At 32.8% G+C, this 22,459-nt stretch overlaps 1 protein-coding gene across 1 annotated transcript in view; it reads left to right on the forward strand.

Moving 5' to 3' along the window:
- The window catches only part of TECRL (trans-2,3-enoyl-CoA reductase like), a 97,756-nt gene that overhangs the window by 45,743 nt on the left and 29,554 nt on the right, over positions 1-22,459 (forward strand). Inside the window, exons 3-4 of the mRNA XM_008701500.2 lie at positions 9,512-9,556; positions 16,064-16,167. Of these exons, the coding sequence (XP_008699722.1) occupies positions 9,512-9,556; positions 16,064-16,167 (149 nt within the window). The remainder of the gene's footprint in view (positions 1-9,511; positions 9,557-16,063; positions 16,168-22,459) is intronic.

The raw sequence follows: 22,459 nt of genomic DNA on the forward strand, positions 1-22,459 counted from the left end.
TTACACACAATTCCATCAACCTTTCTTTTACTTTATTAAAACAAGGGAAAGCCTCATATTTTCTGTCATTTATTGTTTTTTCATTTATTTAAAACACCTTTTCAACTGTACTCGTATTTTAATTATAATTATTACTGGTTTCTCTTAGTGATACAATACAGAGTTGTACAGATTTTATAACTATGCCCCTAATTACTTTTCATAATCCATTATTTTCAGCATATGATTTTGCAGAATATGTGTTCCAAGAATGCATATATTTGCAGGAAATCTTATATCTATACAAATGATTAAAAGGTTTTATGTTGCTTTGATTTAAAATTAAAGTTAATAACACATTTTAAATTAGTTCTTAGTAGTTTTGCATACTTTGTAAAGAGTATCTCATTTAACACTCACAACATCCCTAATAGTCAGATACCTTTGTTACAGTTTTTAAAAATTTTTTGCTTAACAGAAAAGTAAGATTCACAGAAGTGGCTTGCCTAAAATAAATAAGACAGCTAGTTGATTACAGTACCAGGAGTTAAGTACAGACTGTGAATGTCTACAGACTTTGCAGTTAACTAGCAAAGTAACTGACTTTTTATGTAGAGAAAAGGATTTATTATGTAATAACTAATTTCACATTATATATATATATATACATATATATATAAAACTTCTACCAATTCTTCTTCAATAAGAGGCCATATATTTATTCAAATCTTATAAAATCACATTCCTCTGTGCCAGGCAATCTTCTAATCATTGCATATACAATGGTAATAAAAATGAGCATGTCTGCCTGTTCTCATGGAGATTGTACAACAATAAAGAAAAATGTATACTAAGCGTCTTTAAAAGTGCATAAAATAATTTTAGATAGGAAGATCAAAAACAGGGTAATGAAAAAAAGTAACTGGGAAATAATACTGGGATTAGATAGCATCACAGAGATTCTCTCTCTATAGGAGTCATCTAGAAACTCAAATTTTGATACAGAAAATTGAATAGTCAAATAAAACAGTGTTTAGTGTTTTCCAGATAGTGAGACAGAGAGAAAGTAGTGGAAAGTAGTTAATCGTTGGTTAGGGTGTGTGATTGCAGCTATAGACCCTAGAATTGAGCCTAGAGAGGAATGAACATGTGTGAAATTTAATAACAATAGTATGATAATTGTTGGAAAATACTTGAAGAATCAAAAAATATTTTAGTTAGAAATAGTAGCTTAAGTAAGTAGGAAGGAGAGATGGTTGTGATGAGAAAGTAAGGTGTTTGAAATTTGTTTTTAGGAGTGGTAAGTGTAAGATTCTGGGAAAGAGTGAGACAGTAGATAGAAAATCTGGATTTGAGTAGATTGAAGAACTAAAGGACAGGAAATTAAAATTATATTAAAATCATTAACAATGATAAAAGAGCAGTGGTGGAGAGCATGTTCTGAGCTAAAGTCATGAATATTTTAAGTGGAAAGACCAGTCCACCAGAGATGGCAACAAGAAGAAATAAAATTAGGTAGAAAAGTTTGATGATATGAAATCCACAAGGAGAATGGAGGAAAATGTTTTGGAAACAGCATTTAGTAGCAATGAAGATTCCTACATATTTTCATGTCCATAATTGGAAGGGTTTAATGTGAAGAATAAATACTTAGTTGAAAATCATGCAAAGTTTTCTATTAAAGGAAGAAGATGGAGAGACTTTTTTTGAATGGAAATTGATCATTTAGAAGTTTTTGCTGTTGACAGATTAAAAATACCTTCAACTGCATTGGGGGGATATTAGAAGGCATGGAGAGGTGGACAATCAGATCTGATTAGTGGTTGTGCAAGGCAAAATTGGGAGAAGTATCATTGTACTGATAGATACCCTGGGAGACTTGACAGCTAATGGTGTCCAATGTAAATGGGAATATAGGCATGATGATCAATGCTGGTAATTTCTTAGAAGTATGGTGGGTAATTTGGTGAACAAACTGGTTATAAATTCGAGCCAATGAGGATAAAGAAATAATCTGGTTATACTCTGTGTGCTCTTCTCCCTGCCCCACATTATTCTAGCTTTATGCTTTGTATTTACTGTGAAATTGGCTTGTTACTTTATGCTTCTTGCTTTCATGCTCTCTTTTATAATTCTGAATATTTTTTATGCAGCTTTTAAATTTTCCATTTTTAGAACCATGTCTGTTTTCTTGCAGAAGCCTTGCTTTGTGATTGCTGATTATACAGTGTGATAGCACTCTGTCTTTCTTATTTGAGCACTTCATAATAGCAAATTCTTTAGCAGATGCATTTTCTTTTCAAGGTCAGCAAAATTATATACATTGGTTGGTACTGGCTTTAGTGTTAAAACTCTTTGTTGTTGTTGGGATGAGATAGGAAATAGTTCTTTTATTTTTCGGATATATAGACATATCACACATATCATTTCTTACTGGCTTCTTTGATTCTGTTTTAGCTTGATCACTTAATTATGTCGGTGGCATTTATAAGACTGCAAATAAATGTTTTACAAGGAAGATAATGGTCCATTTAGTTCTAGTGAAGTACTGTACTGAATGAATCATTTGTAACAAATAAAACAACTGATTCAACAATATTAAATCAACAGCCAGTATTTTAGTACATCAGGAGTTTTGCATAATATGTTTGGTGTTTATTTCTTATAAAAAAGGAAACAGAATTCACTTGTCTGCCCTTTTGCTCAGGCTTACTTATAGGATTCTAGTGTTCAGAAAGACTATAGCAGTACTAATTAATAAAGCAATAAAACTAAAGAGATAATGCAAAGTACACAGGACATTCTGTCATGACATGTTTCTTACTTAGCATTCTATTACTTGTTTGGTACCTCCTGTACTTTAATTTCATCTTGTACATATAAGAACTTTGCAATCAGAGCACATCTTTTGCCTGAAAGGAAAAGAGAGTTGAATACTCTGGATATTAGAACAAGGAATATATGTGGAAGTTATTAAGAAAGAATTTGGCTTAACAGAAATATGTTTACCAATAAACTGTTCAAAATTTTTAAAAAATACATCTTTTGGGGAGCCTGGGTGGCTCAGTCAGTTCAGTGTCTGATTCATGATGTTGACTTATGTCATGATCTCAAGGTCATAAGTTCGAGCCCCATGTCAGGCTCTGCTCTGGGTCTGGAACCTGCCTAAGATTCTCTCTTTTAAAATAATAAAGTAATAAAATAATAAAATAATAAAAAAATCTTTTTATCAAAATCTGAAATTGATCAATGTTTCTACATTCTTCTTAAATAATCCAAGGTAGTTAGAATGCTTTAAGTCCAAAGAGTGCTTTCCATTTTTTTTTAGTGTTTTCCATTTTGTATGTTATTGTCATCCCGTATTTTGTTTCTGTATATGCATATACATTATTACTGTTATCTATATTATTTTATATAAATGAATTATATAGATATTCTGTTATTTTTATATAGAAGTATCCACATATATGCCAGTTTCTTTGCTCAATATTGTTTAGTTTACCTTATCTCTTAGTCCTGGAATTAAGTTATTTTTCTAAAAGTTGATCCTTTAAATGTTCATCTACTAACTGACAGAAGGGGTCTATGGAGTGTGAGATTTCTCACTCCAGTAATGTCCTTATGTTTTCTTTAAAAGATATTCTATTTAGAAGCAATTTGTTCAATACCTTTTATTGTTCCCATTTAGAAATCTGCTATCAGTTTAATTGCCATCCATGAAAATTTGAAAAATGTGAAAATATGTAAGGATTATAACAGACTCTGGATGAAGTTATCTGCCTCCAGAGATTATTTCCTTTTGCTTTCATGGGCAGGAGAGCTGGACTGTGGAGATCACAGATCAGTTGAATACAAACAGGAATTGAGATGACTCAAAATTCAGCTTCATTTCCTGTAGGAATTGGTTTATTTCTGATTTGCCCTTATTTTACAATATCAATTGGAATATTGGGCTTTTACCAGGGCTTCTGCTTCTCAACTGGGGATGTAGTCTGATCTTTTGTTCCCTTAGGCTTGTGAGTCTGTAGAAAGTCCTGCTCAGCTGTTTCTTCTAATACTAGCCAATATCCCTAAGGGAACACGGCTCCAGTGGCCGGACTCAGCTTTCTGGGCTTTCTGTCCTCTCAGAGCTTGGCTTGATAATTCTTCATTTTTCTAATTACTTTGTGGAGAATTTGAGAAAATATTTTGCCATACTTTTCTCGTTGTCCTCAATAGGATATATGGGGAGGAATATATAGTTTACCATTGTAATTAATAAAATTTTTTCTTATGCTTACATATGCCTAATATATTATTCACTTTTAGCCCCTATTTCTTTTAAGCTGCTTTTGTATTCTCTTAATCCTTCATGTTTTCACTTTCTGAGTAATTTCCTCTGGTCCATCTTCCAAATAGCTAATTCACTCTTCTGCCTGGTCTAATCATCTATACTATCATCCTGTTATTTTTTTATTACTAAAAATAAGTTGGGGCGCCTGGGTGGCACAGCGGTTAGGTGTCTGTCTTCGGCTCAGGGCGTGATCCCAGCGTTATGGGATCGAGCCCCACATCAGGCTCCTCCGCTATGAGCCTGCTTCTTCCTCTCCCACTCGCCCTGCTTGTGTTCCCTCTCTCGCTGGCTGTCTCTATCTCTGTCAAATAAATAAATAAAAAATCTTTAAAAAAAAAATAAATAAAATAAAAATAAGTTGATGATATATTTGATTTCTATAAATTTTATTCAGTCTTTTGTGAAATGAGCCTCTGTGTATATAAACAAAGATAAATTATACAAATATAAATAATATTGTATATTATATTACATACTATATAATTACATACACATAAAATTTACTTTTTCTTTTGAATGGTTATTAGAAATAACAGTTGATACACTTTAATTTATAATGCTATGTTTTCTTGGAGTGGCTGGCTGCCTCAGTTGGTACAACATGTGACTCTTGATCTCAGGGTTGTGAGTTCAAGCCCAACATTGAGCATAAAGATTATTTTTAAAAAATGCTACATTTTCTTGAGGCTTATTATCTAAAGGGTTTTTTTTTTTTTTGATAGGTGTCGTTAATTTTCAGAAGAGTTAGAATCTATTTCCTACCTTGTATATATCAATTATTTGGAAAATAAGCCTTCATGGTTTCTAACTCTCTGGAACTATCATTGCCAAGATTAGCTTTGATTGCCACATTGTATCTAATGGCAGTTCACAGTGAACAGGCCAGACAAATTTGCTTATTTTCGTCTACATGAAGTTTTGGAATATTGAGGAATTAAACTGAGCCATGTAGAAGCTTGTAGAACTTCATCTTTCTTCCATTATACTCTTGAACAGAGACAGCTCTGCATAGCATACTTCTTAGGTCTATATTCTATTTATTCTTTATCTCATCTCACAACACCAGCCACAAAGAATCCAAGATGTAAACAACAAAAATGGATCACCATTTCATTTATCCCCAGAAGTCTCTATGGTTCAATATGGAGGTTCCATCACATTTATTAACATTTTTTAATCCTTAACTGCTCTCAGAACTTATCGTTCCTACTGGGATTGGCGAAGTCAAGAAAAAGGTAGGAGTAAAGGCCAAGTTTTACTGAGGGTCATAAATGAGGGCACAAGTGTTCTAAGATTCATGGATTTCAAAACTTTTTGACTGTGATTCAGAATAAGAAATTATTATTGGTCTTATAAAAATAAAATGTACTTATACAATTTAAAATATTGAACAAAAGTTCAAGAAACAATACTTAACCTGTCTGGAATTTATTGCAATACATTGCATCCAGGGTCTTGACGACCCATCTCTACTTATTCTACTTTATTCTATTCTATTCCTTTAATGCTAAAAATAATACACATATTCTGTTTTTCAATTTATTAATGGCTCACAACCAACAGTTTGGAAAATACTACCTTATTAAAAATATATATATATTTGAATTATATATTGAAGTACATGTATATCGAATATATTATCCATTTAGGATGTTATCCCTTGGGGCGCCTGGGTAGTTCAGTTGGTTAAGCATCTGCCTTCAGCTCAGGTCATGATCTCAGGGTCCTGGGATCAAGCTCTATGTCAGACTCCCTGCTCAGCAAGGAGTCGTCTTCTCCCTCTGCCTCTGTCCCTGCTCATGCTCTCTGTCTCAGATAAATAAATAAAACTAAACTAAACTATAAAATAAAATAAATAAAATAATAAAAAAGAGTTTCATTCCTTAGTGATATAAACACTTTCAATTATTAAGAAAAGAAGTTGTGTTTAGAATATGAAAAAAGTTACACAAATCAAGTTCAATATCTTGATAATTTTGGAGACTGGCAGAAACATTAGATCTCCTACATAGTTATAATTCATCTGTAAGCCAGTTGTCTAACTTCAATGTCCTCCACAACATAATCTTTTAGACTACTCATCCATGCTAAAAATCTTTATGCAACATATGGTCTTTATTATTTATACTGTCTTTTTTTTTCTGCCATTTTTCAAACCTATTCCACCTCCCCACAACAAGCACAGAATATTTCAGCAAATTCTTTGCTCTTTGAGCAGTGACTGAAACTAATCTACAGGCTTATATAGGCAGTTAATAACTGTTTTTCACTAGGACACAGTGTTAAAAGGTCACAACCCATAAATGCCAAGTTTATTCCATAAGTAGATTTATAGTTTAGACATGTTGACAGAGTTAGAAGGACATGGATTTCCCAAAAAGTGTTTGGAGCTTCTAATTTCTCTGATATATCATTGTGGGTTTAGCCAGTATTCAGTCATCTAGTTCATAGACAGAGCTATGGGCTTAGAATGATAGTTTTTCATTTCCACCATAGGAGGCATCACAAAATGCTGTTGAAAGCAGTATCTCATGTGAATATTATTTAAATGGACAGAAATTGGCAGCTTTTATGTACACCCATCATAGGTGCTCAATGACTATATGTTCAATATAAATGGATTCCCATTATGTTTGTATTTTCTCCAATACCCATATTTGAAACTCAATTAAAACTATAGAAGACTCTGTTGTATGCATTTGCATGATATCTTCTTTGGCAGCAGATTTTCACTATGAGTAATACAAGTAATTATTTTAAAATATCTTTCAGCAAATAATATACATTCCAGAACAACCAATGGCTATATAAGAAAAATTTTATTAGTAAATACAAAAACAAAACAAAAAAGTATCTTTACCTGCATTTTTCTCTAATTAAAAAAATCAAATATCAAAGTTAAATTTTGTGTCTGCTCATTTGTCATGCTATTACTAAATTTTGTTTATATATAATCCTAAATAGCTTTAAACTTGTGATTACAATTTTTGACTTATGAGTTATTTGTCCGTGATAATATCCATATATGTTTTTTTGCAATAAATTGAGAGAGAATTTATTGCAGTAGTCTAGTTATATCTTATTATCATCATTCTTATTACCACTTTAAAAAGTAATGTTTTGAAAACAAAAAAGCAATACAGAATGTTCCTTTGACAGTACTTTTCTTTTAATTTATTATAAATCAAGTTAATTTGCTTAATATTGCATATCAAAGTTAAGAATTAAATTTTCAATAGAAACTTTAAAATAATAACATAGAATTCATTTTAAGAGAAAATAATTATATTCTGGTAATTGCAAACCAATTTTTCTATTATGGCTGTATATGGTAAATGTAGTTTGAATTCCTTATCCATGTAGAATTCTTTAGTAAACTATGTATTTATTCCTAATGGTAGTATAAGGAAAAGATACTAAAGTGATGGTCTGCTATGATCAATAGGCTTATAACTATTAAAAGTCAATAATACATATTATTCCAGTAGTGTGCTTTACTCCTGGTAAAGAAACGATCCACTTTCAGGTGCCAATATAAAAAAAAATTAATGAGATCAATGTTCCTTGGTTTTAAATGAAGTTGTTTAAGCACCGTATCGAAGAATAACTTACATAAAGTGCACAAGTCCTATGTCATATACCTTGGTACAGGTCCACAGATTGAACACATCTATGTAACCAGTCCCCAGATTGAAAAACAGAAAATTATCACCCTAAAGTTCTCATCATAACTAACCACAACTGCTCATCAGCACCCTGCAAGATCTATCTCCATTTATGACACTAGATAACTACTTTATGCACTTCCTAAGATTGAATCTGTCTTCCAACAGAAACTATTAGATTTCTTAGGGTGGGGAGGGAAATGTCTATTCATGTATTCTGCCCATTTTTAAATTGGATTATTCATTTGTTTTATTTAAATTCCAATTAGTTAACATGCAGTGTAATATTGGTTTTAGGTGTATAATGTAGTGATTCAATGCTTACATACAACACCTGATGCTCATCACAAGTGAACTCCTTAATCTCCATCACCTATTTAACCAATCCCTCCACCCACCACCCCTTTGGTAACCATCAATTTATTCTCTATAGTTTAGAGTCTTTTTCTTGGTTTGCCTCTTTCTCTTTTTCCCCTATGATCATTTGTTTTGTTTCTTAAATTCTACATAGGAGTGAAATTATATGGCATTCGTCTGTCTCTGACTATTTCACTTATGTGATACTCTTTAGCTCCAACCACATTATTGCAAATGGCAAGATTTCATTCTTTTTTGTGGCTGAGTAATATTCCATTGTACATATATACTACTTCTTCTTTATTTATTCATCATTTGAAGGCACTCTGGCTGTTTCCATAATTTGGCTATTGTAGATAATGCTGCTATAAACATTGGGGTGCATGTATTCCTTTGAATTAGTATTTTTGTATTCTCTGGGTAAATACCTAGTGGTGCAATTACTGGATTATACGGTTAAAGACCTAAATGTGAGATTTGAAACTGTAAAAATCCTAGAGGAGAATACAGATTTAACCTCTCTGATATTGGCCATAGTAACTTTTTACTAGATATGTGTCCTGAGGCAAGGGAAACAAAAGCAAAAATGAGCTGTTGGGACTTCATCAAGATAAGAAGTTCTGCACAGCAAAGGAAACAATCAACAAAACTAAAAGGCAGGCTTCAGAATAGGAGAAGATATTTGCAAATGATAATTTCCAATAAAGGGTTAGTATCTAAAATATAAAAAGAACTTACAAAACTCAACACCCAAAAAAGGAATAATCCAATTAAAAAATGAGCAGAAAACATGAATAGACATCTTTCCAAAGAAGACACCCAGATGGCCCACAAACACATGAAAAGATGCTCAACATCACTCATCATCAAGGAAATACAAATCAAAACTACAACGTGATGTCACCTGACACCAGTCAGAATGGCTAAAATTACCAAGACAAGAAACAACAGGTGTTGGTGAGGATGCAGAGAAAGGGGAACGCTCTTACACTGTTGGGAATGAAAAGTTGTGCAGCCAGTCTGGAAAACAGTGTGGAGGCTCTTCAAAAGGTTTAAAATAGAATTACCTTAAGATCCAGCAACTGCACTACTAGGGATCTACCCAAAGAAACTATTAGGTTTTAAAATGTGTATACACTTGTGCTGACAATTAAATGCTTTATTTTTCATGGGATAGGTCCAAAGTGGTATCCTTCCCGAGTTGGCCTACAACTAGAACGAGGTAAGAATAAATTTTCACTGATGTATTTATTTAATTTGGAATCCCTTTTCTGTCATCAATAGCTAATATTTATCACTTAATAAATGGCAGGCATTGTAGTAAGTGCTCTGAATCAGTTATGTCAATTGACTCTCCCCATAAGCTAGTGCTTCACTTTTTGCATGAGGAATTTACATCAGAAACCAGGGATGTACTGTATGGTGACTAACACAACATAATATAATGAAAAAACATTTAAAAAAAAGAAGATAATTTTCACACATCCACTGTCATGTGCATTGGATGCAGGATTTGAACTAATACCTTTCTGTTTTGAAAAGATTTACTGCTTTATTCTCTCATTCTATTATCACCTAATATGTTTGCAGGCATATTGCTCAATAATTTCTTCCTTCCTTCTCCCCTTCCTTCCTTCCTTCCTTCCTTCCTTCCTTCCTTCCTTCCTTCCTTCCCCCTTTCCTCCTTCCTTCCTTCCCCCTTCCCTCCTTTCTTCCTTCCTTTCTTCCTTCCTTCTTTCTTTCTTTCTTTCTTTCTTTCTTTCTTTCTTTCTTTCTTTCTTTCTTTCTAAAGCAGAATAAATGAGCTAAGGAGGAGCAGAAATGAACGAATTCTAGGGAAAATATCATATCCAGTATTAAGCCTCAAGTTTCTCAAACTGTCAAATCCTATTCTCCATTCAAAAAAATTATAAATAGATATAGTTAAAAGTTACTCCTGCTAAGAATGATTGTCCCTGATATTACATCAACTTGACCTTTATTTAGACTTGTTAAATAAGAGCTGTGGGTAGAATATAACTTTTGGAAGAATACTTACTTGAGGTCAATAATAGTAAATCTACAAAAGACATCTATTAAGGAATTTCAGTCTCTAAATTTTTCCATACAGAGGTGAACTGTCTTTTTTTTTTTTTTCTGGTACTTTTGCTAATTATAATACTCAGGCCATCCTTTCTCAGACATTACCTTTACTTGAGGACAAATGATGATTTCTTTGCATCTCTCTAAGGTGTTTTGTTTGTTTTCAATGTTTCTTAGACATTCCAGGTTTCTCTGAGAACTCTATGCTGAAAAAATAATAATCCATGATAGTCTTGGAAGTCATACTTTCTTGATGATCTCAAATTCTTCCAAGCTCAAATGTTAAAGACAAGTTCCTATCTGGCTAGAGTTTAAAAGAGAAAACTCATCATCTAGCTTATTTTTGCCTCCATAGGGCCTAGTATATGCCAACCATATAAATGCCTTTCAACACACGGATGCTCAAATAACAAAATTATATCGTGGTATTGTTTTTGGAACTTGACTCTTATATAATGAAGACTCTAGAATGCCACAGGCATCAGTATAAAATATAATTCAATTTCAAGAACACCAGAAGAAACTGGGAATTTCTGTTAGTTTCAACCTTCCTGGTGCATGTGACTTTTTACTTTCTCCTCATGTATATGTATTTGGTTTCCCTTCACATACATTTACAGGTATGACCTGAATGAAATATAGCCATTAAGTGTCCTTGAATAAGAATGTGATAACATAATTGGAAAAAAAAGAGTTAATTATTTTAGTGAGCTAAGCAGGATGTGGTACAAAGAGGTTGTTTGGAGTAATGCAGAATTTTAAAACCTGACTCTTCTACTTATCTACCTATAGGGTCTTCTTTCATAAAGTGGAGCTAATAAAGAACCTAACCAATGGTTTGGTTTTTATTTTAGAAGTGTTAAATAAGATCCTGTTTATAAAACACTATAATGATTGGCACACGGTAACTGATGTTATAATTATTAATATTAAGGAAAGAAAACTTAACATTGAAACAAAGCAAGGCCTAAATATTTACATGTATTTCCTGCCATAATATACTTGCCAGAATGCTTATACTATGAGCAATGACATCATGCAGATTTAGTCTTTTACAGTTTCCTCACACAAAAGATCAGTAACACATAAAGAAAATAGCAAACATTGATTTTCATGGGCAAATTAACAAACTTTTTTTTTTTTTTAACTCAGTGGCTGTGCGCATTGAGCTGGACTTAGCCTTACTTGGGCGGGTCCACTTAAGCAGCTGCAGTCAGCTGGTGGGTTCTTGGTGACTGGCTGGTCTAGGATGGCCGTGACTAGAGCTAGTCCTCTCTACTCTATGTGGTTTCTCATGCTTCAGCAGAATATTTGGGGCTTGTTCTCATGGTGCATTCAGGAGTACAAACAAATGAGCACAAGCACTGAAGAATTCTTAAGTCCCAGGCTTGGAAGTATAATATCCCTTGCCCTACATTCTGTTAGCTAAAGTGAGTGACTAGGCTAACCCATATGCAAGGGAGTGGGGAAATGAGCACCAACTCTTATAGGAGGTACGAAAAGTCACATTGTAAATGGGGTGGATATGGGAATGGTAAAGAACTACAGTCACAATTTTCATACCTCTGTCATAGAAACTGGTAACTAAAATGTGTTCTCTCTTCCTACCTTGATTAATATACTTAATAATGTTCTGGAAGCACAGAGTTGAATTTCTTTTTTTTTTTTTAATGGTTTTTTATTATATTATGTTAGTCACCATACAGTACATCCCCGGTTTCCGATGTAAGGCTTGATGATTCATTAGTTGCGTATAACACCCAGTGTACCATGCAGTTGAATTTCTAATGCTTAAAATCATTGGATTTCTACAATAGAAAGGTGAAGCATGGGTAGACTTGGTCCTTTCCTCCCAGCCCTGGCTCTAATCATCCATACCACTTATAAAAGAGACTAGACAAACCTCTAGGTAATACCTTAGTACCTGGCCCATTTTGGGGAAGAAATGTCCAAGAATGAGGATTTGTTTAAATTAATTTGGGTAGAAAATTCAGGGGCCTTAAGTGGCTGAAGCCTGATACCCATGGCATTGGTTCTTGTTTTAGAAATATTTTTTTGGCCCTACCCATTCCTCTCCCTTTGGAAAAGGACATAGACATAGAAGGCCAAGGCCAAGGTTCCCTGATTACTGAGTCTGAGTGGTATGATTAATGACATTCCTGGATTCTCTCAGGTCCTTCTATGCAAATGTCATATTGATGGGACCGCATTTTAAAAATATGCCAATGGTCTGTTCCTTGAAGTCATCAAGAGTGATAGAGGAGTAGAAACTAATCCCCTTCCCAAAGGTGTCAAGAGATGTATGTTGGAAAGATGTTTTCAGCACTTTCAAGCAGTACAAAGATCTCAGGTTGTTTTGTCTTTATTAACATTTCTTGTTGTTATACATGATTGTCAAAATGACATTGGCCATTTGTATATCAAAGTCTTTACCTTGATCCATGTTGCGTTAACTTCCTATTGCTGTGTAAAAAATTACCACAAACCGGGCTTAACATAACACTCATTTATTAGCTTGAAGACACAGTGCAGTTGGATTCTTTGCCCAGAGTACCACAAAGCTGGAATCAAGGTGTTGGCTGAGCTAAAATCTCATCTCAAGATTTTGAGAAAATTCTATCTCTGACTTCATTCTTATTGTCCAAAGTTGTGTGTGTGCATGTGTGTGTGTGTGTGTGTGTGTGTGTTTGCTTGTGTGTGTGTTTGTTTTTGTGGCTGTATGACAGGTTCCTATTTCCTTGCTACTTGTCACAGCCTATGGGCCGATTCCATTCCTGGAGGCTATTTGCATTTGGCCATGTGGCTCTCTCCATCTTCATCCCAGCAATCTTTCTCATACTGTAGTACCAGTATTCCAGTACTCTGAATCTGAATTCCTCCCACTTACACATATTCATGCAGATTTAAATAAGGCATGATTAGCTCAGACCCACCTGAATAATCTCTCTTATAAAGCCATGACTTAACTTAATCAAGGGAATGATAGCCTACCATACTCATATTGGCTTTATCAAATACCATCTTCAAAATTAATATACAAAAATTGCACATTTTTATTTTACTTTAAAATACCTGTAATTGTAAATCAATGTATTGGAATCTGAATATCATCTAAAAATAGTCACAAATTAACACTTAATGTGTCTTGGAAAAATAGAAAATGAAAGGCACCTAGGTGGCTTAGTCGGTTAAGTATCTGCCTTCAGCTCAGGTCATGATCCCAGTGTCCTGGAAGGGTCCCCACTTCAGCTTTGGGTTCCCTGCTCAGTGCGGATCCTGCTTCACCCTCTCCTTCCCCTCTCCCCCATGCTGTCTCTCTTTTGCTCTCTCTCTCTCTCAAATAAATAAATTAAATCTTTAAAAAAATAGAGAATGAAATGACAGTTTTTTGACTAGGGATAAAGAAAAATCACAGATAGATTAGCATAAGGAAGAATATAAATACAAACAACTACAATGACAATAATAGTAGCGTTATACTTGTGAGATTCATTTAGCCCTAGTCCACTTGTTTTTCTTTCTGTATGGTATGTCTTTGTTTGGATAAAACAATTTATATTTACCGTTATCCCATTTATGAAGATTAAAGTTTTTACAATTGTTTTGCAATTATAAATAATGTGAAAAAGAACATCTTTGTACATATCTTTTAGTCCACACATGTCAGGCTTATCTAGTGTTTATTATTAAGAATGGAACATTTTCTTTGCATGTCTTCTAAGACATCAGTTTATTCTTCTCCGATTTCATGAGAAACTCCTTTTCAGTAATCTTTCTGTATGTTTTTCTTATTACTTTGAAAGCCTGTAGTGCTAGAGACCTGTCTCAATTTCCATTTTCTTTTCAAACTGAACACTTAAATAATCTTATCACACAGCATGGCTTTAAATGTTAATGACTTTCAAATATCTACAGACACAACTACCCAACTGCCTATTTGACAGCTCCTACTTGAATGTCTAATAAATTTCACACACTTAACATGCCTTAACTTAAATCTTAATTTCTACCCCCAAATTCTGCTCCTTCCCCAGTCTTCTTCCTGCCAATTAATGAAATTACAAGGTTCCTAATTGCCCAGGCCAAAAATCTAAGAACTGTCTTTATTTCACTGAAATACTTTCTTCTCAAGTTGAAGTTGCTCTATGTTCAAAACATATCTGAAATTGATGAACTTTTTTTTTATTTTAATTTTTTTTTAATTTTATGTTAGTCACCATACAGTACATCCCTGGTTTCCGATGCAAAGTTCGACGATTCATTAGTTGCGCATAACACCCAGTGCACCTTGCAATACATGCCCTCCTTACTACCCATCACCAGTCTATCCCATTCCCCCACCCCCCTCCCCTCTGAAGCCCTCAGTTTGTTTCTCGGAGTCCATAGTCTCCCATGCTTCACTCCCCCTTCTGATTACCCCCCTTTCTTTATCCCTTTCTTCCCCTACCGATCTTCCTAGTTCTTATGTTCCACAGATGAGAGAAATCATATGATAATTGTCTTTCTCTGCTTGACTTATTTCACTTAGCATTATCTCCTCCAGTGCCATCCATGTTGCAGCAAATGTTGAGAACTTGTTCTTTCTGATAGCTGAGTAATATTCCATTGTATATATGGACCACAACTTCTTAATCCAGTCATCTGTTGAAGGGCATCTCGGTTCCTTCCACGATTTAGCTATTGTGGACAATGCTGCTATGAACATTGGGGTGCATATGGCCCTTCTCTTCACTACGTCTGTATCTTTGGGGTAAATACCCAGTAGTGCAATGGCTGGGTCATAGGGTAGCTCAATTTTTAACTTTTTAAGGGACCTCCACACTGTTTTCCAGAGTGGCTGTACTAACTTGCATTCCAACAATGTAGGAGGAATCCCCTTTTGAAATTGATGAACTTTTAACATTTCTACCAGTGCCATCTTAATTGAAAAAAACCCTGTTTGATGAATTTTGAGTTCCTCCTAAGTAATCTTTCTTCCCTTCCTCCCAATTTCTACACAGCATCCATAGAGATCTTTTAAAACTTACATCAAGTCACTCTGCTGATACTTTCAATGACCACTAAAATTTATTCACCCTAATTTATCATATAATAAAAGAATTTAGAGAACAGTTGACATTTATGTTTACTGACACCCCAAATTATCCTTTTTTTAAAGATTTTTTTTTTACTTATTAGAGAGAGAGAAAGAGAACAAGCAGGGAGGAGGGGCAGAGGGAGAGGGAGAAGCAGACTCCCCACTGGGCAGGAAACCCAATGTGGGATTTGATCCCAAGACCCTGCCTGAGATCATGACCTGAGCTGAAGGCAGATGCTCAACCAACTGAGCCATCCAGGCACCCCCCCCCGCAATTATACTTTAAAAATACCTGGTATCATATTTGATTATGATATTATCTAATATTACATTTTCTCAGAACACAACAGGATAGTAGCTAGTCGTAGTCTGCAGTTTGTTTAGGTAGAGGTGGGAAACTACTGTCCATTTGAAAAATTGCTAGACATTTTTTATTTTACTTTAAATATTTATTATACATCGTAATTTCTATGTATGATTTAGCATTCACAATTTTTCACATTAAAAATTGTTTGTTAAAAATCACTATGCCTTGAAATTGTATTAAAATGCTTTTCCTTATTATTTAAGGTGGGCCTTTTTTGAAGGACTACATAACTGTTCAAAGCATTGCAGCTTCCTCCATTGTGACTCTCTATTTTACAGACCTAGGTCAACAGGTCAGTTGGACTACAGTAAGTATCAGTTTGAAATGCAATATACATGTCCCACATTTTGATAGGAATAATTGGTTGACAGAAGGACAATTTTTATCAAATAAATTCATAATGACACAAAATACTATACTGAATGGCATTTTAAGTTTTCCATTCTTACTAGTAACCATGGCCAAAATTTCATTCAAGAATTAGAGCCATGGAAATACACAGTTGGAAGAAGGAGAATAAATTCTTTTTTTAAAATGTCAATCTATCCTATGACTGTTGGCCCTGTTTCTGCTTCCTCCATGCCTTGTTAGTTAAATCGTTTTTCTTCAGCTTTTCCTTCTAGGAACCTGGAGATATGAAGACTCTTTTGACATTGGAAAAAGAGGAGATAAAATAATCAATAAAAAATATTCTAAGGCAAAGGGAGGGCATTTTGGAAAATAAGAATGAAGTAGTGAGACTTCTTTGAGTTAGGTAGTTGTGGAATACTTTTGGCTTTTCTTGAAGGAGGAGCTTTCAAAGTTGCGGCAACTGAATCCAATGGCATTAGAAGAATGAAGACTGCATTAAAAGACACGGAGGACTAAGATACAGAGAACATACTTGACACTAGTTCAAGCATGCATTGAACTATTCATGAGTTATGGAATAGATAGATGGAATAGCTTTAAGAGCAAGATGAAATACTACGTGATATTTTATGACAAAGAGTTAATTTGATAAATAATTTTGACACTGATATACAAAGAATAGTGCATTCTATTTTCAATTCAATTATTTTATTTATATTTTCTAGAATTTTAAAGTTTTTCCAATTACATTCTATTGCACTTTTAATATTTTCTATATTAAGATAGCTTTCCTTTTTGCCATCATTAACAATCAACATTATCAGACACAGTGCTTTAAGTTTTCCCTGTAAACACTCAATTTTTAAAATAAGGCAAGCACAGGACTATTTATTCATTATTATTTAATTCTCAAACAGAGAAACTCAGGTTCACATTTACTAAAATGTCATATCTTTTACTTTTCTGACAATCTTTACTTTAATATATATTATCTTCCTATGTTTAGTTCATTATTTATATTTTAGTGTTATTGGTTAAATAGTTGCCTTAGTTTTTGAAGTTCCTTGGTTGAGCTTTTGAGTACTAATTTGTTGCACAAAAAAACTGAGGTTAGAATATTCTGAATTCTTGTGAAATATAATATTTATAAAACAGCCTATTAATGCATGCATTATGTAAGCAAAGCGTTTAATACTTAAATGTGATATCAACAGACCTTTACTAAAGAAGATTTTAGACAAGCACATTCTGATCTTCAAAGGTTAAAATATTCATAGTCTTTGTCCACATTTATGATGAAAAGGGAATTCTGTCTACAGAAGTTTTGTCATGACGAGTGGCATTAATGGTGAGTTCATTAGAAATTCCAGCTGCATCATCTGGATAAGCACTGAGCAGAGAAAGTGCTAAGGTGGAATTCTAGGACAATTGTACTACAAAATTATAGCTTTTTTTGAAAGGAAAGTCATTTAGGTGACAAAGAGAACTCTGGAAAAAGGGTGAATATTTTTAAATCAACCCCATGGTTCACACAATCTTTTGCTCCAAATGAGTCAGTCCTATTAAATGCTAAAAATATACACATTACAGTGCAATCACACCCACTTTATATCTGCTAAATTATACAAAAAAAGCAATATTTACCACTCGTAACATTCTTGTACATTTATAAAATATTAAAATGTGTTTCTATAATAAAAGCAGTATCATAGGGTTGGGTTTTTTGTTTTTTGTTTTTATAGAGACAATCTCTTTAGCAAAGTCAAAAATAATATTTTAATAATATTTTTCACCAAATAAGAGTGTGCTGTCACAGAATATTGAGAAAATATTTGCCTCGTTGAACTTACTGAAAGACAGGATAGAGGGTTAATATAATAATCCTCATTATATAGATCCTATTAATTAAAGATTTGGTTCACTTTTCACCACTTTTATGTTCATTCCTGTGTGTCCTATAGTTCTATGCAATTTATCCCTTGCAAAGATTCAGGTACTTACCACTGCAATCAGATACAGAATTGTTCCATTCACACAAAGGAACTCTCTCATATTAATCTCTATATTTATACACTCCTTTCCTTATCCTGGGGCAACCACCAATCTGTTCTTGATTTCTATATTTTTGTCATGTGGCAAACGCTATAAACAGAATTAGACAGGTTTTTTTTCATGGTTTTTTCTTTTTTTTTTTTTTTGAGATTGATGTTTAATTTTCTCTAAGTACAGTGCCTTTGGGATTCATCCTGGTTGTTTCATGTATCAATACTCAGTTCCTTTTATTGGTGAGTAGTATTTGGTTATATGAAAGTAGTAGTTTGTTTATCCATTCGCCCCCCTGACAGGCATTTGGGTTCCTTTCAGTATTTCACAATAAATAAAGCTGTTATCAATCTGTGTGTAGGTATTTGTATGAACATAAGGTTTTATTTATCTGGTACACACTGTTGAGTTTTAAGAGTACCTTTTATATTCTTGATAAAGAGTTTTGTCTGATAAGTGGTTTGCAAATATTTCCTCTCAGTTTTAGCTTGTCTTTTCATTCTCTTAATGAGATTTGTGGGTTTTTTTTTTTTTTTTGTGCAAAAAGTTTTCAATTTTAATGCAGTTTAAGTTGCCAGTGTTTTAAGGATTTTTGTCTTTGCTGTCATATGTAAGAATCCTTTGCCTTGCTGTGTAAATCTGGGAGTTTTCTCCTATGTTTTCTTCTAATAATTTGATAGTTTTTTATGTTTTACATTTTAATCGTAGTCTATTTTTATTGTAAAGAAATATCTAATTTTATCACCAGGCTTAGTATTTTCTTTCAGTTTGTTTCCTGTGGTCTACAATTCTTTTGTTTTGTTTCTATTTTCTTTCCCCATTTGGAATTAATTGTCATATTTTATTTTCTATTAGCCTCTTGGTTATTTTGGCTAGAATATCTTCTTTTTTACCAACTCTCCTGGTTACTGAAGAGATTATGTGCATCTTTAAAATATTGAACACTAAAAGAAATTGTTTAATTTAGGTTTACTGATGTGAAGATACTTCATAGATAATTGAATGACTTTATGATATTTAATCTCTTCCTGACTAATCTTCTATTGTGCTATATTTTAATTTTCTAGGTACTGTTAAGTAAAAATCCACTAGTATAATTTTATATGGCTAATATTTATTTAGATTTATCATTTTCACTCTAATTTAGTTATTTCTTTTAATGCTGAGCTTATATCTGTGATCATTATCATTCTTCCTGAAGAACATCTTTGGTGATTTATTCTAGTTCTGCCATTGATGAATTTTCTCAACTCAGTCAGTTCATCCTAAAATATATTTAACTATTTCGGAAGAATTTTTTTGTGGAAAAAAATAATTCCATATTGGCAGTTATTTTTGTCTTCACTTTACAAAATTTCATTATTTTGATTTTTGACTCCCATGTTTCTGTTGAAAAGTCCACTATGCTCTTTTGAAATAATGTGTCTTTTCTCTGGCTTATATTAAATTTGTCTTTTGTTTGATTATCACTGTTTGAATATGATGCACACAGTTACAATTATGTTTCTATTTATCCTGCTTTGGGTTTAGAGTGTTATCTGAGTCTACTGCTTGGTATAAATATTTAATTTCAAAAATTATCATAATCTCTTTAACATTTGATTTTCCTTTATTCTCTTTGTATTCTCCTCCTGGGATTCATATTACATTTCCATATTTTTCTTCAGAGAGGTTTCAAATACCTGCTGAAATACTCAACCTTGTTTTTTATTTCTTTGAATATATACAAGATCATTTTTTAAATGTATGTGTCTGATAATTCTACTATGTGGATCTTTTGTTTATCTCTTTTGAATGTCTGCTATTTCTTTTGGATTTGATTACAATATCTTTACTCCTGTTATACATTTATATTTCTGACCTAGTACAGGAAAATACATATGAACAACTTGTAAAGATAACATGAGGCCTAGGATCATGTTATCTCTTTTCAAACTGATTTATCATCCTGTAGATGGACTAATGATGTTATTTGGCCCAGGTCATCTTAATTCAATTGATGACTGAAATGATTTCAGACTGAACTTTGGTACCTGTAAAGACAGATCTAATTCTGCTTCATCATGGCTCTAGATCTTAACCCAAATCCTGCAGATTTTATAAGGCCATTTCTGTCTTTAAAAGATGTGAACCAACAATTTTGTCCCTCCATTCTCAGGCACCCTCAAAAGATTTAGTTTTCTTCTCAGGATGCTCTCAGACTTCAAATCCTAGAGTCAATCACTATTCTAGAGTCCTGTCCTAAAAATCCTGACTTTCCAATTCTCAATGACTCAGTAGCTCTTTGAATCCTAAAAAGCATTTTGATCAATTTTTCTTGCTGATCTCATTACAATGGTTTGAATAACCTAGAATAAAATTCTCCATTATATGTTATTCATATAATTGTTAAATAAAAATAAAACAAAAATTTTTTAGTATTATATTAGCTTTAATAGTTCTCATTCAGTACAAAGTAATATACTATTGAGAAATGTTCTCATAATTTTAATAGCTCTCCCATCATTAGAAGATTAAGGATGGTACTACTTTATTTTGTTGGTATTTTCAACAATTGTGAAATATGCAATTTATTTTGTTTTCAACTGTCAATTGCAATTTTAAAAAAGAAGTAAAGCCAACACCATCCCAATAATAATAGCACTAAAAAGTTTTCTTTTTTTCGAGAAAGGATGAAATGCATTAAGCACAGTCTAAGCACAAAGATTCTAACCAGTTCCCAACAATTGCAGCAGTGTTTCAATTTATATTTCTAAAACTTCTTATTGTCTTCTTCCTTTTTCAATTTAGACATATCCCAAGTTGAATAGTCCCCAAAAGTTTCAAAAAAAATCTCAGTTACCCAGGATGCCTAGTATCTTATACCTAGTATCAGTTTAAATTTAACATTTAAAGCAGCACATTAGTTTAATACAGTGAACATTCTATAAAGGAAAAGTGTGAAAATAATTTCATATTGGACATAAGTTTGAATTTTAAAGTAGTATATATATTTTATATATATATATATGCACACACAGACACATATACATATATATCTCCAAAGTAAGAAAATAATATATCTTCTTATTTTGAATATATAATTTCTACTAAACTTCTGGTTTATAATGGACTTCTTAGTTTTTGCAAATTCATCTGATTTAATAGGGCTTATAACCGGCATATTTGTTTGTTTACTTGGCTTTGGTTTTGGATTTGTTCCTTTTTAGTAGAAGAAAAATTCCTTTTTCAGAAGTGTGTCTTACTACTATTTGTCTGTCTGGTCCTTGTTTTTATTTATTCTAAAACTATTTTCTGATTACTTTCTAGGTTTAATAAATCATTTCTCTCCCTTTTTTTTTCTATTTGCACCCAAATAGACTTTTTTTTTTGAAAGATGCATTGTCCAAAAGTTATTTCTTATCATTCTTTACTGTTTTCAGGTCAGGATATAGCCTTCTTACCTTAGTACTGTTTTAACCCCCATGTTTCAGCATAAACAATATTTGTGATAAAATATTGGGCCTTGAACATATTACTGGAAGCCAACAGGTTCTCCTGACTTATTTTTAGGATATGATGGAGATAAGACTGTAGTTTAATTTCCTGATCCAAAGAAACTTCATATCTATGATAGCATTTTTATTAACTTAATAAAGAGTGACATGTGGTCAAGGTTAACTATTGTTCATAACATTTTTCATTACTGATATATTACTAGAGAATTTGCTCAAAATTAACTTGACTAGATTAGATGGCATAGAAATAAATATTTTAAACTTTTTGTGGTAATAAAATAATTATTCTGGAATATTAACTAAAGTCTGTTATCAGACATTCAAAAGTGGTAAACACTTTTTTCTTTACATGTGAATAATCAGGCATGTTGTATGCCATAAATTAATATAGTTCAGCAGTAAAAAAGTTGCTTTACATGACTTTACCAGACGTTGCATATTTGCCCTCATATAAAAGTCTTTTATGGCTAATGGGATGATCAATACTGTTAAATGGAAAAAGTATACCTTAAGAAACCTACATGTATAAAAGTTCATGCATGCATGTATATATACACACACTGATATAATTATATTTATAAAACATGCATATATATCATATATTCTAACCATGTAGTTATATAAAGTTCTCATGAGAAATAAGAACATAATTTCTAATCAATGTGCACACCTGCATATATGAGTAAAACATGTGCAACTTTAAGTTTT

Source organism: Ursus maritimus, unplaced genomic scaffold, assembly GCF_017311325.1.
Source record: "Ursus maritimus isolate PB19 unplaced genomic scaffold, ASM1731132v1 scaffold_8, whole genome shotgun sequence".
Lineage (NCBI taxonomy): Eukaryota > Metazoa > Chordata > Mammalia > Carnivora > Ursidae > Ursus > Ursus maritimus.